The sequence below is a fragment of the Strix aluco genome, chromosome 1, assembly GCF_031877795.1.
Source record: "Strix aluco isolate bStrAlu1 chromosome 1, bStrAlu1.hap1, whole genome shotgun sequence".
Classification (NCBI taxonomy): domain Eukaryota; kingdom Metazoa; phylum Chordata; class Aves; order Strigiformes; family Strigidae; genus Strix; species Strix aluco.
Genome location: NC_133931.1, coordinates 100,963,815 through 100,978,682, shown reverse-complemented (window position 1 = coordinate 100,978,682; position 14,868 = coordinate 100,963,815). Strand labels below are relative to the sequence as shown.

General features: G+C 43.4%; 1 protein-coding gene across 1 annotated transcript in view; it reads left to right on the top strand.

Moving 5' to 3' along the window:
- Nucleotides 1–9,143: 9,143 nt before the first annotated feature.
- Nucleotides 9,144–14,868, top strand: part of MBOAT1 (membrane bound glycerophospholipid O-acyltransferase 1) — a 58,323-nt gene continuing 52,598 nt past the window's right edge. Inside the window, exon 1 of the mRNA XM_074829345.1 lies at nucleotides 9,144–9,233. Within this exon, the coding sequence (XP_074685446.1) occupies nucleotides 9,144–9,233 (90 nt within the window). The remainder of the gene's footprint in view (nucleotides 9,234–14,868) is intronic.

The following is a 14,868-nucleotide window of genomic DNA, read 5'->3' as shown; positions in this document are numbered from 1 at the left end:
CTTCTCTCTCTGTCTCTCAGGGCAATTATTCATTGGAGTAACTTTGCTAGGATTATAACTCTTCCCTGTCCCTAGCAATTTTAAAACCTAGAGTACCTGCCTTTCTTAAAGTTAGTCTCTAGTCTGAACAAGAAATAATTGTTACAAAAAGCTTCTGCTACCTCATCAGAGTGGATTTTGTTTTCAATGTTTAGCCCCTGAACCTTTTAATTTTCTCTTCTGAAACAAGCTCCATTACTATGTGTACAGAATGAGTTTCTGAGAGTTCAGGTGTCTGTGATGCCCTGGCCACCTTTGCAGAACAGTGTCAGGTCAGAGCTTTTTGTAGTAAAACTCAACAGTTTCTCACTGACACAGATATATGGAAAATATGTAAAACAAACTGTGAAAACAAGCAAAACTTCCCCTCAAATGTAAGGGAAGCATCTCATATCTTAGTAAGAGATTAAGCACCAGAAAAACCAACATATTCTCCAAATGAAGTCCAAAACTGATTTAGTGGAAGGAAAACTATAGTAGGAAGACAAGAGGAAAGTTGAATCCTTCAAAAATGAAGCTTCATGCATCATACTCTCCCAATAGTTCAGACTTTGTGACCACCAGGGTCACTTCTGGCCTTATAGCCAGTGAATCTCCACTGCCAGCAATGTGTGAGTGGAACTTTCAGCTACATCAGCCATTTCCATCACTTCTTTCACACTGGACTTTAAAATTCCCCAAAATATTTAACGGAGTCATCACTTGAACAGGACAACAGTTACTGAAACTCATTAATGTTTGATTTAATCAAGCAGACTGCATCACTGCCAATCAATCCATATCTTAGATGAGCCTGTAAAACATACAGTGAGAAACATCCAGCAAAAACAAGCTCATCACATTTCTGTCAGCTTGGGCAAAGGGCTTGTTGCTAGTGGTAAGGGAGCTGACTTTTGAAAGAGGAGCTAAATAGTAGGACTGAGGCAGACAGGGTAATATTCAAACATCTTTTCAATACATGGGATCATGCTATCCATATAACATCAAGCCCCTCAGTGCAAATAATCTTTATGTAATCTTCTCTTGCACTGCTCCAATGGCACTTGGAGGCCCAGTTTGCTATACATCTGATGTGGTATGAGATTGGTCTAGTTGGACCACTAATAAAACTAGACACTTACTTGGATGCTCAGCTTTATAGTAGGGCAGATGATTACTTTTTATTTTCCTGTACTGCTAAGAAACTTGGAATTTGTTCACATACAGTCACTTAATACTGTAGGTATGGTACTCTCTGAGCAACTGCTAAAGCAGGCAATGCTCAACTTCATCTCAATGGTTTCCCTTAACCAGGTCTCTTTTTTTCCTCCAGAAGTAGCCTCACACTTATGGGACAGTCAGAAGGTGTGCCAATATCCACTATAAGTTTATAAAATATCTGTTGACAGATGTGATTGATGGGAGACTTTGAAGACGAAGGTCTCAGTTTCTCTTCCTTGTAGTATCCACAACCTTTCTTTGATGATCCTGGCTTGAGGCAGCGACACGAACTGATCCACCCAGGAGGGTCTGTTAAGTGGCTGCCTTTAAGACAAACATCATCAGTGTTTTAGAGATCAGCCAGCAGGGGTCCTGCTTTTGCCGGTGATGGAAACACACTTGAAGGTCCCATTTGTTAACTGGGTCATGTTCTTTCTGGTGGAGCTTACTGGGCATTGAATTCAGCCCTCTTACCCATGCACATAAATATTATACTCATAATAATAATCACAGCAGTAATAGGTTTGTTATGTTTATTATCACTGCACCAAGCAGCTGTATTCGTGGAGGAAGACCCTATTTTGCTGGATGTTACACGAGCCCTGAATAAAGCAGGCGGCCCCAGCTGAAGGGACTAATGATCTAAGGAGGAGGCAGGATTGAAAGTTGGATATAGACCAGCTGGCATAGGAGGCCAAGGAAACAATAAGACAGCCCTAATCAGTGAATATGCTGTGATCTCAGCATAACAACCCTCTGTTGATAAACTTTCAGTAGAAAAGCGTTTTTCCCCCCTTGAAACAATAAGGGAAAAAAAGTTTTACGAAGTAATTAAAAAGATGATAGTATATTAATCTTGCATGATTATTGGGGTCAACTCCTAATTGTAAAAGGGCAAATTCAGAAGAAAACCCAGGAGTGATTGTTTGAAAATCTAGCATAAGGGCTAATGCTTGTCTTAGGGTGGATGAATAGACGATGGGAACCTAGAAAAGGAACAATGACACAAGATGGAGCAAAACAGAATATGCAAAAATAGGAGTGACATGTTCAAAGAGGTGAATTTGGGAAGTACACTTTGCAGTAATATTGTGATCGGACAAGAGTAAATTTACCAATGCTGCAGGAAAAAAATAAAGTTTCAGTAATCAAAACAAGAGACAATGAGAGCCTGGATGAGATTTTAGCTGAGCATGTGTTGTCTAGATCTCTACAGGTATTCACTCAAGTAGAATAATGAAGCACTATTTTAAAGTAGAAAAAGGCAATTTCAATGAAACAGATTAGAAAATCTTTACAATCCAGAATTTCTTGTAGTTACATAATTAATATATTGGTCATCTCAAATAACACTCATCAGCTTCAAACCACACTTATCTCTAATTTCTTTTTTCCTTTGGACACTATTTGAAAAAGTCATGACTATCCACAACTAGAACAGCAGTACACACAATTTGACCTCTTTAACAGTGTACTGTAGGACAAAGTGTTCAGTTAGCACTAGTGTTACTAGATACCTCATTCAGGCTATACATGTTGCAGAGCAATGGATTTAGCTAATGGTGTTATTTGATAGCACTAGTGGACTACAAACTTTGTAGATCTTGGCTCCCTGAATCTGTGCACCAGTACTGAATGATTTCTGCAATGTAATTTAATCTTTCCATGAGACTTTTGACTACAATTGAAAGGGCTTGTTTGCTTATACAAGTTTAATTTTTCTTTATATCAAATTGTAGTATTATACCTCCAGCCTTAAAACATTAGAACAGCTGTCTGCTAACTGCAAGTCTTGACTGGTTTCAACATCTTTTTTTTTTTTTTTTCACCTATTGTATTTACTACAAAAAGGATTTCTGGGAAACAATTATGATATAGGGAATTGGAACTATTTATCTTGCTAACAGTTAAAAAGACTCTGTGTTGTACGGTTTCCCCTCTAGATGGTAGCACAGAACAAACTCTAAGGTACTTGCACTGTGAAAGCTGGGATGATACTAAAGAAAAGCAATGTTGTCGGTGAAATACAATGCAAAGAAGCTGAAAAGTCATGCTATATTAAATTACTTTTGTGTTCCGTTTTCATCTGACATAGGTAAGAAGAGTTATGCTGGATACACTGGCGGTTCATAGTAAACTTAAACCTGGAATTTTGAAGAAATGTTACTATCAAAAACTTTCATGCACTACGATTTGCTTTACATGACTGTTCTGACAGCTCTTAAGAATACAAACATCATTATATAAATATTTTTTTAATATAAAACATTATTTTAATACTCCTGGATGTCTTCTGTTTTCTTTATAAAATCCTTCTCTTGATTTCCTTAAATGTAGTTGAACTAAAATCTCCACATGTCCAACAGTTACTGCCCAGATCCTGAACTATTTCCATGAACTTTTCCCTTTTTCATGGTAGTTATGAGTAATTCTTATTAAACTTCAATTTTTGCAATTTCTCATTTTGTAAATCACAAAATGCCCTTCCACATTTTCAGTTTTAAGAGTATTCTATATCTCAGAATGTTCCTGAATGAAGAGTAGTAGAGCTCACAAAAATACCCAATATAAACCCTCTTCTTTTCAATTCACTATTAAATGGAAAAAAGGATCCTTCTATATTTACATGTGCCTGCCTTATGACCACTGGTTTTATTAAAGTCAAGAGATGCCTCTCAGCAGTGAGAAAAGAAACTAGGCTGCAAAATTATCTAAAGTCCAGACACAAAGGGCCTCATGTTGGTAGAATGAATCACAAGCTATGAAGTATACGTAAATCTCTATTCATTGTCTTCTATTGTCTTTAATTTTGCATCAATAGATCCTGATTCTAATTCACTATTATTTGAAAATATTAAAAATCATTATCCCATGATCTCTGAAGTCTCCTTCAGCAGGTACCATTCTCTTTTGATAATGGTGAAGGCCATCAGTGCTACCTTACAGCCATGTGGATGTATGGATGTTATCTATCTCAGTTGCTCAGCTTTGTTTCTTGCAATATTATCTTCTAGACCTGCAGTTCATTCACAGGCCACCACAGTTCCTATGCCTGAGTTTCCAATGTCAGAAGGAATCACGACTTGAAAACAAACTCATTCCCCTTCATTCTGAACCAAAAGTTGCACAGGAGTAATTTCTAACTCATCTCTGGTTTCATTCACACACATGAGATTACAATATGAAGGTGCCCATAAGGTATGTCCTTGACTGCGGAATTAAATTCTTGGTTTCTCCCCCTGACCCCACCATTTCCCGACCTTTTCTGGATTCTTCCAAAATTAGTGTTGGCAAGACCAGAGTTTAAAACACCTGTGCAAAGCTAAAAGGGACTTTTTAGTGGCAGACTAACATTTCTATTGATGAAATCATTCTAGATGTCTCACAGAGTTGCTAGGCAGTGCTTGGATGCTGCACCAGCAACCTTCATTCTTGCATTTCTTAACTATTAAATGACTGTCTTTGTGACTTCTCCACATTGTCCAGTGAATTGTTTTCTACTGTTTGTTTCATAAAACAAAACCTTCCACTGAAGAGTAACATGCACCATATGGAACTGTATCAATCAGGCAGGGTCAGAGAATCACAGAGCAGCACTCACTTCCATACACAAACTGGTAGAAACTGTACAGCAAACGATGAAGTGAGTAGACACCCAGGCAGCTACGATATAATGGGGAAACTATAGCCATTGTACAGAAGTTATGCATCACAAATCCATTAGACATCTGTGAATGCTAAGGGTCGTCCTGTCAAGAAAGTATATTTGTATTTCCAGATTATTGGGGGTAAGGTTTTGCACCCCCAGAAATTAAATAATCACAGAATAGTAGAGAATACTCCCTCCTGGATTAATAGCTGTTTAAAAGGAAATAAATAAAGGAAGAGAATAAATGTCGAGTTGGAAATTAATAAGAAGGAATCTGTCCTGTTGAACACATTAAGTTTTTGGAAAAGGAAATGAGAAGACAAAGTTAGCAAGGATATGAAATAACTCAGGAAAATCAAAGCTGCATTACAGAGTTGTAACAGATTTTACAATGTGGTATTGTGGGGCAATTTAAAGACTGTTAACATTTAATATTGATAAATGTAAACAGGAAAAAGCAACTCTGATTATACATACACATTAGGCTGTAAATTACCTATTACTTTTGAAAAAAATAGACTTTGAAGTCACTGAGGATGATGTCAGTAATTCTTGGTAAAGGAATATAGAAAACATTATGTTACCACATAAATCTATAGTCTGTTCCTTTCAAAAAGGGTGAAAAGGAAGAACAAAGATACCAATAACTTCCATATAATGCAAGATTAACTAGACTCTTCAGTCTCGGGGTATATACAACTCAGGGTATATAAAGTTATGAATAGCATGGGGGAGGTGATTAAGCATTGATTACTCACTTATTTCTCACAGCACAAGAACAAGATGGCACCCAATGAAATTAGAGGGCAGCTGCTTTAGAACAAACCAAAGGAAGTACTTCTTCATACAGCACATAATTAAATAGCGGAACTCATGGGATACTGTGGAGGTCAAAAATATAAGTGAATTCAAAAAATATTAGACATGTAACACAGGTCCATCAGTGGCTATTAAACATGATATTCCAGATGAAATTTCTATCTTGAGTAGTCCTGATGGCTAGAAGCTGGGAGAGTACAAAGTAAAAGGATTGCTCTGTATTTGTCATGTTTCCTGTACACCTTGTCTAAGCATTCTCAGTTGTCACTCTCAGAGACAAGAGACCCAAATAACCTTTTGGTCTGACAGGTTATGGCTACTTTTACAGCTTGTAGGTGGTCCTGCCAGTGGAGGAGGGGACAACAGACAGTGACATACAATTTCCATGTGCAAATTAGTTTACAAATGAAATACAGCAGTGGTGCAAAGGTACTCAAGATGGGCCCATTCAGACACATAAGGGTGTGGGAGATCTTTCTAGCCTAAGTGGACTGTATCACAAATGTAGCTTTGCTGAGCCAGTTCGGGTCCAGAAGTGTGCTCTCAGTTGGATTTAGCCCTGTTGAATGTCCCTTGGCTCCATGCCGTGCCAGTTCAAGTGTCTCTTATGGCAGGGCTTCCCTTTTCAGGAGCACAGACTCTGCGTAACACACTGCATTGCTGGCTCCGTACATCTGTACTACCCTGTAACCAAGCTAGAAAAGCTCCCTCAGAAGGGGGTGCACCAAAGGCTGCGTTGAGGAGACATCAAACCAAGCTATCCTGCTGAGAGCTCAGGTTTGGAAGCAGAATCTCTTTTCCTTCTTTTGGGATTGTACCAGCCTTCTGTAACTACAGACTGTAGAGCTGACAGTATTTTGCTTATGTGCTTCAAAGCTACGAGCTAAAGAAGGAGCACTGAAATTCAGGAATAGTAGTTCTCAACGGTAATAATTTTTCTAATAATTTCAACTTTCTTTCCTCCTGTTGCCACTCAGCTTCTGTCTCTCTCCAGTGCTTCCATCTTAATACTATCTTGCCTTTCTACTCAAACTTGTGTCCCACCCCCTTCTTGCTGATACACTTCCCTCACCAATTCTGTCCCCCTAACCACAGCTCCCTCTGCTTCTGCTCCCTCTGCTCCTGTTCATTTGTATCTGTAGCCAACTTTGCTCTAGTTCCCTTCACTGGGCTTCTTGTGTGTGCTAACCCACTTCAGAATCACCATTTCCTCATTCTTGTGCTCTTGCTCCTGGCTTTCTCCATCTGTCCTTTTCTCCTTCCAGCTGTTTTCCGGAGCAGCTGTTTCCACCACCGCACAAAGCCCAGATGGCCGAGTACTGACTATAGAGAGACAGGCACGCTCTTCTCAGTTCCCGTGCCTGAAGCCCTGTGATATCCCACTCTGCTCCTGTAGCGGCAGAAATAGATGGAGTCCAATCACATGGAGGAAATGTGAAGGGCTGAAGAATGCTGATGGTATTCAGAGATGTTATATACCGACCCCCTGAGTCTTCACATGGATTACACATGGCTTTTTCCCAGAACCCTGGCACTTGGTCACTCTTGAGTAGTTTCACAAAGACAATGAAAGGCATTTCCTCGATTCCAGGAAAACTACCATGTCTAAACTTGAAGTCACCATCCCAGAGGTACAAGATTTCCATAGTGAAAAAACTTTGACGATATCTGTGGTGTGTGTAATAAATTACTTCTGTTTCCAAAAGCAGGTCAATGGTTTTAGCCGAAGCTCAACAAGCAGCCTGCTTGTGGTGGAAACAGCCCATGGAAAGTTCCACCCAGATGATAGTTTCAGGCTGGCAAATTTTAAACAACTGGAAAGAGGAACTTCTAATGGAAAATGTTAGGAACTCTCATGCATAGCTACATAGTCTTTCCAAACCGCTTACTTTCCCTACTTAAAGTATGTGTGTGCATGTACATAAATACATATATTTATATACATATTCAAACTGGCACCACTAAACCAATACTATTAAGAGAACACTTGCTGTAAAACTCCTTCCCTATGGAACCATTTTTGCCTGGGTTTTCCAGCACAGCACCCACTTGCACAGTATAAGCAGGACACCTGAACATGGCACGCTACTGTTTTAAGCCACTACTACAGCTTCAGCTACCACAGTTGGCAATTATTTGAAGAAGAGAAAATGACGGGCCTATTAAAGAGCCTGAAACTGAGCACACAAAGAACCTTTGGGGTATTTCAGGTTCTAAGCATGTCAGCAGCACGAGCTGAACAGAAAGCCTTGCAATGCTGCCCAAGCTCTCCTTGGAACACAATACTACATTGTCTGGGGCAAGTGTAAGAACACTCCTTCTGCAGATAGATGATCTTGGCAGAAGTACGTTTTTAATGGCTATATTTCACTTACAAGATAAACATATCACTTAAAACTTGTACTCCTTTTCATTTTTTCCCCTATCAAGGAAAAGTCACCATTTCCCCAAATCACATACATCTTAGTTTCCAGCAATGCGAACCACTGGCTGAATCCTTGGTAATTCTCCATTAAAAACATTAGTACTTCTAAGAACAATGACTGAAAAAAACGCACCTGTGTTAAAAAAGCAAACTAAAAAACTTCTTACAACTGTTTTGGTTGTGAAACTCCAGCTCTCCTCTGCTTGGGGCAGGTGTGAACTGGTACCTTGGCCCTGCAGCTGTCAGGGAAGTTGATGCTTCTGACGAGAAGCTGGGTCAATGGAGCTCGTTTTAGCTGGGGCTGTTGGTGCGTGCTCGGTTGAGCCGAGCTCACCCGCCCCACGGTGAGCCCGGTACCGCTGCGAGCGGGTGCCGTGCACCCGCGCCGGGCCCACTCGCTGTCCCCACCGGCACAACGCGCCCTCGCCCCACCGCCGGCGGGCGCCCGGCCCCGCTCCTCCCCTCCCGGTGCCCAGCTGCGCCACTGGGCTTTAACCGCTCTGCCCCTCTGCCGGCCGGGGGGACCCCCGGGAGGGGACGCGCAGGCGGTTTTTCACTTCCCGTAACACACGCGAAGCCTCAGGGCGGGGGTGGGGGCTCCCTCAGGACCGAGCAGCTGCCTCTCAAACTCGAAGGCGGCCAGGGCAGCCCGCTGCTATAACGTTAACCGCCTACCCCACCCCGTCCTTCATGCCGGGTGCAACGGGAGCCGGCGGCGGTGGCGCCAGGTGAGGCCCCAGGGTAGGGCGAGGGCTCCCCAGTCCCCGCCCGCCGGGCCCGGCCGGGCCGACGCCCCCCCCGCCCCGCCCCCGGCCGTTGAGGGCGGGGCCCCGCCCCGCCGAGCGCCCCCTGCGGCTCGGCGGCCGGCGCGGCGCGGGGCGGCGGCCGGCGCGCGCGGAGCGGCGCGGGCCGGGGGCGTGTGGCGTGTGGCGGGTGGGTGTGAGGGTGTGAGGGGGGTGTGTGTGTGTGTGTGTGTGTTTGAGGGTGTGTGTCGGGGGGGGGGGATGCAGCATGGCCGAGCCGCCCGGCGCCCCGCACCGCACCACCGGCTCCACCTTGCTGCACCCGCTGAGCGGGCTGCTGGGCATCCCGCTGGACCAGGTGAGGCTGCGTGCCGGGCTGGGACGCGGCGGGTCGCGGGGGGCTCGTGGCGTGTGTCCTGAAGGTGTATCGGCGCGGGGGGGCTCTACCGGCAGAGACGCGTGTCCCGTGGGTGTCGCGCCCTGCATCGGCCGGAGGGCCTCGGGGGCAGCGCCGAGACACCGTCCCCCGCGGAACGCCCTGGGGTAGGGACGCGTTTGGGCGAGGTGGGACCGGGGCCGGGCTGAGGCGGGCCGGCTGGCGGGCGGCTGCTACCGCCGAAGCCCTTTATTTTTCCCGGCAATGCCTCGCGCTTGTCGTGCTCTTGCAAAAAAGAAGTCGCTGCTGCTGCTGGATGCCGTCAGCCGCGGTGCCGAGCTGAGTGCGGCGAAGTTTGAGGTGCTTCCGTAGCTGAGGTGCTTTCCCGCCTCTGGGGGACTGTTGGGGAACCGGCATCGTGCGGGAGGCGGCGGCGACGCGTCCTGTCAGAAATCGTTACGTTCAGGCGCTGCTTTTGCGGCCACGGATGTGTCGAGGGGAGGCACAGGAGTCTCTTCCAGCCTAGTACAAGAGCCCGGTGGAATTGCAAAGTGGTTTTATGGAGTCCTGTGAAACGCACAGGCACGCGTACAAGAGAGTGGTCTTACGGCGAGCAAGCTACTGTGAGATGCTTAACAGCGTAATATATTTTTGGCTGTGGTGTTGTCTGGTCGTTTATAGGCCCCTAGTTAAGCTGACCCCCAACAGGCAGAAAACGTTGCTCCCCCACCGCCACCTTTTATTGTCTCTCAAGCCTGCCGTGCACCTGCTGCCTTCCTGCATTCTTTCAGCAAGGAGGAAGCTCGGTCGGGAAGTTTGCGCTGACCAGAAAAAGTCTCCACCGAACTATTAGGAGGCTGAGGTGTGCTCTAAGAAACCAGGGCAGCAGAGCCATGCTGTTAAAAATCAACAGAAGATTGGGATTTATTTGCTTTCTTCTGTTTGCAGAGTGGCTGGTGCTATGTGTCATTTTTACTACTGTTTGTTTTTAAAGTTGAGTAAGAAATATATCATTTTATAGATTAAACCCCTACACCTAACCATGCCGGTTTTTCCTTTTTTAACCGAAAACAGGTTTTGATGCAAAAATGAGATCTGTTGCTCAGCACTAAAACAGTCAAACAATAAAGGCCTGTAATTATCTATAAGCTAATACCTTAATTTAGGAGAAGGTGCATGAACAGCAATAGCTTCTTTTTTGAGGTATTCTGTGCTGTGATTGACGAATACGGGAACACCAAAGGAACCAGGAATAGCAAACGTTTACTGTTCCAGCTTGTTTGCAACACCATGGTGTACGTACAGTGTTAGGCTGCCTGGGTCACTGAAAAATGAAGAGTTGACAGACTGCAGTTTTTCATTCTAAGCTTTCCAAAACTTGTCCTTCCATTCAGCCAAGGTGATACAAAGATGATGTTGTAGGTGGAGAAAATTCTTCCCATGCTCTTCCGGGCCTGAGGATGCTTCGCTGCATCTGGTTAGGTGCTGTGTTTGTCCCAGAGCCCCGGCCTCACGGGTGCTGATGGTGGGCACCTCTGTGCCTGGTGGTTTGCATCTTGAGCCCACGCCAGTATGCAGGGGGCACACGCTCCAGAGTTAGCAGCGTGGATGGGCTGTGCAAGCACCTGTAGATGCCATCCCTGCGAATGACCCCACTGGCTCCAGTGGCACAGAGCCATGATGGGCCGGGAGAAAACCCCCTTGCTGGGCTGCATTGCAGAACTGCAGCACAGCTGTGCTGAAATGCAGCTTTCCTCACCTGAAAATCACCTTCCTGTCCTGCGTTGTGTGCCCCCCCACCCCCCGAATACTGCTTATCCCTGTGAGATTATGCTATCAATCATTTAAAAGAGTTTCCCCCACCCCTCTTGCCCCACTGCAATGTGCTGGACCATCAGTGATTTTTGCTGTCCTGAAGTAGGAAATACCCAGATTGCTGCGTGGAAGCGTTGTGCCACCACAGTCCCCCGAAATGATATGAATTTCAACTCTGATCTGTAGTGCTAATGCCCTCGGAAGCAAAATGAAAACACTTTTCAACACTTTCACAGAGGTCTTTGCCAGGTGAATTGGCAACCTTCCTCATGAGAGTGACAGAGGGCTTTTGCTCAGGGGGAGAAGAAAAGCTCACTTGCTCCTCTGCACAGAATGGAGCTCTGCATATGAAAGACTTTAGCTAGATCTGAATCCCACATGTAGCAGGGGCTGGTTTTATATGAGTCTGTTATTGCAATGCTAACGGGCTCTCTATGCCTTCCACTCGGTGACTAGACTGCAACACGGGAGGTAAGCTCTGGTTTGTCGCTGTATGGCAGCGTCATCTTGCGTGGCCTGTTGGATGGTGACAGCCTAAATCTCCCTCCAGTCCATGTGGCTGGCGGTTCCCCATGGCTGGCCCTGAGCCTTCAAAAATATTGAGAAGTGCCCAGAGAGTGAGAGGCAAAGGTGCACAGGTGGAGTTTAGACCCTCCAAGTCACTGCGGTATGTGAAAGCTGTGTGTGTCTGCCTCTGCATTAAGTGCACAGGGGACTTGTCCCTTCTTTTATGGAGATGGTTTTCCATGAGGTCTGTGCTTGAAAGAGATTTCAGTCTGAGACAAAGACCAGAAGAAAGTTGAGCTGAAGGTCTGAAAAATGAAAGTCATAATCCTTACCCTTTCATAGCAGGGGCAAAAAAGCTGTAGTAATGATAGGTGGAAAATGTTTTGTCATCTAATAAGCAGCTACGGTATCACTCGCTATGGGAAGCATGGATGAATATGAAAATGTCATTTTTCACATTGGTTGTTTTGTTCATTTTAAAAAATTACAACTGGGGTTTAAAACCAGCGCAGAATTACAGAGGGTGCAATTCCTAGCTGCGCTGTATACCTGGCAGGCTGTTCACATTTTATTTAGTAGCCAGTGTACTGCATGAGAACATAGCAATGTTTTCTGCTTTAGATGCTAAGATAATCCTGATGTCTCAGTGTGTGTTTGCATGTCTCTTTAATGGATGGTTTGTCTTTGAATTTAGCATTGAAATACTGTTTTTTAAGAAGTGCTATTTTCAGTAACAAGATTAATGAGCTTGAAAGAGGATGAAAAGACTCTGTGTTCGATTCATCCTCATATCCCAGGAAAGCAGACTTTGAAGTTTAGCTGACTTGTGTTCTATAAATATCTGGCTAGGTCAATGACGTACCTTCAGCAGCATATGGAAAAGAGTTTTGGGGTGTTTTTTTCCTTATCACATACACCCCAAATCACTGATTCTGGAACGTCATCCCTCCAGTGTGCTTATACAGTAAGTTTTGGCAAAGTATATACTTTTTTTGTCATATATCCCCTAAATCACCGATTCTGGGACATGGTCCTCTACCATAAACCATTGAGATATAGAAAGTTAAATGTTAAACTTTTAATAGCGTAATTTCTGTAAACAAAATGCATGTGTGTATAAATACAGCGAAGAAATAAATACACTCTTTAAAGGTCTATTAAAAGTAAGTTTAATGATGTTGTTTATCTGTATGCAGTTTTACCATGACTTCCTAAGCTCTAGGCATCTCTAGAAATAATTCAGATTCAAAGGGTTAAGACATATGATTAAAAAGTTTCACTTCTCAAGGTTATTTTGCAGTACCCTTGATATCCCAGGTTACCTATTGCTGTAGGAGCAGATGTAGGAGCAAATGCAAATCTTCAACTGCTGTACAACAAACCTTACATTTTAATAGGCCTTTCCCTGATGTATGTCAGGCAGTACCAAGTTTGTTGACTTTCAGGGAAATATGTTCTGTGTTCAAGGAGACTCTCTCAAAAAAATGTAAGAGCATGTTCTCATGTTTGTATCAGAGGGCTTTTAACTTCAGTGTTTTCATTGATGAGGCCAGCCGTATTTCCCCAGAGGGAAAAAATGTGCATTTAAACTTAATTTTGGATGCTTTGGCTGCTGGTTGTACACCTTATTTTTTCATGTTAATCCTTTCATTGGAGCTGGTCTGCATATTTATGTTTTGGCAGCAGTTTAAATAAAACACTAACTCTGTGGGGGGACTGTGGGACATGCCTCTGAGTCTTGGGACAGTTGAAGTATTAGAGATTTCTTCCCACCATTTCTTGAGTTTGAATAGCGCTCTCCCCAAGACATGCTGATGAACTGGTCTGAAAAGAAGAAGAAAAAAAAAGTGTGTTTTGTTTTTCCTTTTACAAAAATCAACATTAATTCTGATTCCAAAATTAGGAGTTGTTTTGTTAAATTCCACATTTTTCAGCTCTTGTGTTGTCCAACTGCTATGTTTTACTTCTGTGCTTTCTGGTTTAGCTAGTAAGCAGATACATTGGTCCCAAGCCTCTTTGCATGACTTTTCTAATCCACTTTTTGGGCAGTGAAAAGCCAAATAAAAAAATCAGCTTTCTAGGAACTCTATAGACTTAGGCTGGGAACTTTGAGGTTTCTGCAGTGGTTGTCAATAGAGGCATTAGAAGATGTAATGTTGAGGAAAAAAGGTAATTTGTTACAGACTGAAGAGAGGTAACCGAAGATAGAAGTTCACGGAAGACCTAAGTGGGGTTAGTATCTGATTTCTACCTGAAAAAAGGCACTCTAAGGCAACGGCAACAGCTGTCCATGTTTGGTATGAACTATGCTACATATTCATTTCCTAATGCCAGTCATTTTGCAATTTAAAATTCTATGTTCTCATTTTGAATTGCAGCAGTACTCGTCAGATTTAATGCCTCCCTGTCTGAAGCCCTCAACTGCAAAAAATAAAGCTGTGTAACTTTTATTTGGGAAAGAGTAAGCAAAAATGAAATGTGAAATCAACATCTTAAAACACATTTATAGAGAGATATTGATTAGGTTGCCAAAACCAACTTTAATTTTGATATTTTCTGACTTTTGAGTACCCAGATTTTGTAAAACTATTGTCCTTCAAAGAAATCATTAGCTTTTTACTATAATGCCATGAAGGACATAGCCCTTGATTTAAAGAACAGAGGCACAGTCTTGCTGACCCTGTTCTGAGTCCCCAGTTAAGCAGGTGCCTGCAAGCAGGGCAGTTTATAGCGCTTATGGGCTGCACGGCTTTTCTGTACATTATAGAAAGTCCACTCTCTAACTTGTTGCACCCGCTTGTGCAGGGCCCAAGATTCTGTATGTTCCTGAGACAGAGGTATAGTACTTTCCAAAGATTAAGGCCATCTCCAAAGCGTTTCTTTCTGTTCAGGTCAACTATTACTAACAATTGCAATCATACACATTTTCCCCTGCCTTGGAAACACGTGCTGCCTTTTTCAACGTGTTCTCACTCAGTTTGGCACTGCAGTCTTGAACCTCATGGCTGATGTCTTGATACTATGGGTGTAAATATTTCCACATCCCTCATGCCTTGAAAACAGCGTCTGTCCTATTAAGTTTTTCATTTGGCAAGGGACAAAAGTGCAACTGGAATCAGCTGCTTGTAATTTTCCCCCTTTTAAGCACTTTCCTTCTCATTTGTGTTAAACAAGATCTGGAAAAATAAACGTTGAAGTGCTGCATAAAGTTTCCTGAAACCTTCTCTGCACATTAATCGCACCAGCACTGATTTAGTGGTTCTCTGCAGCTATTTTGGGACAATATAAAGCAGTG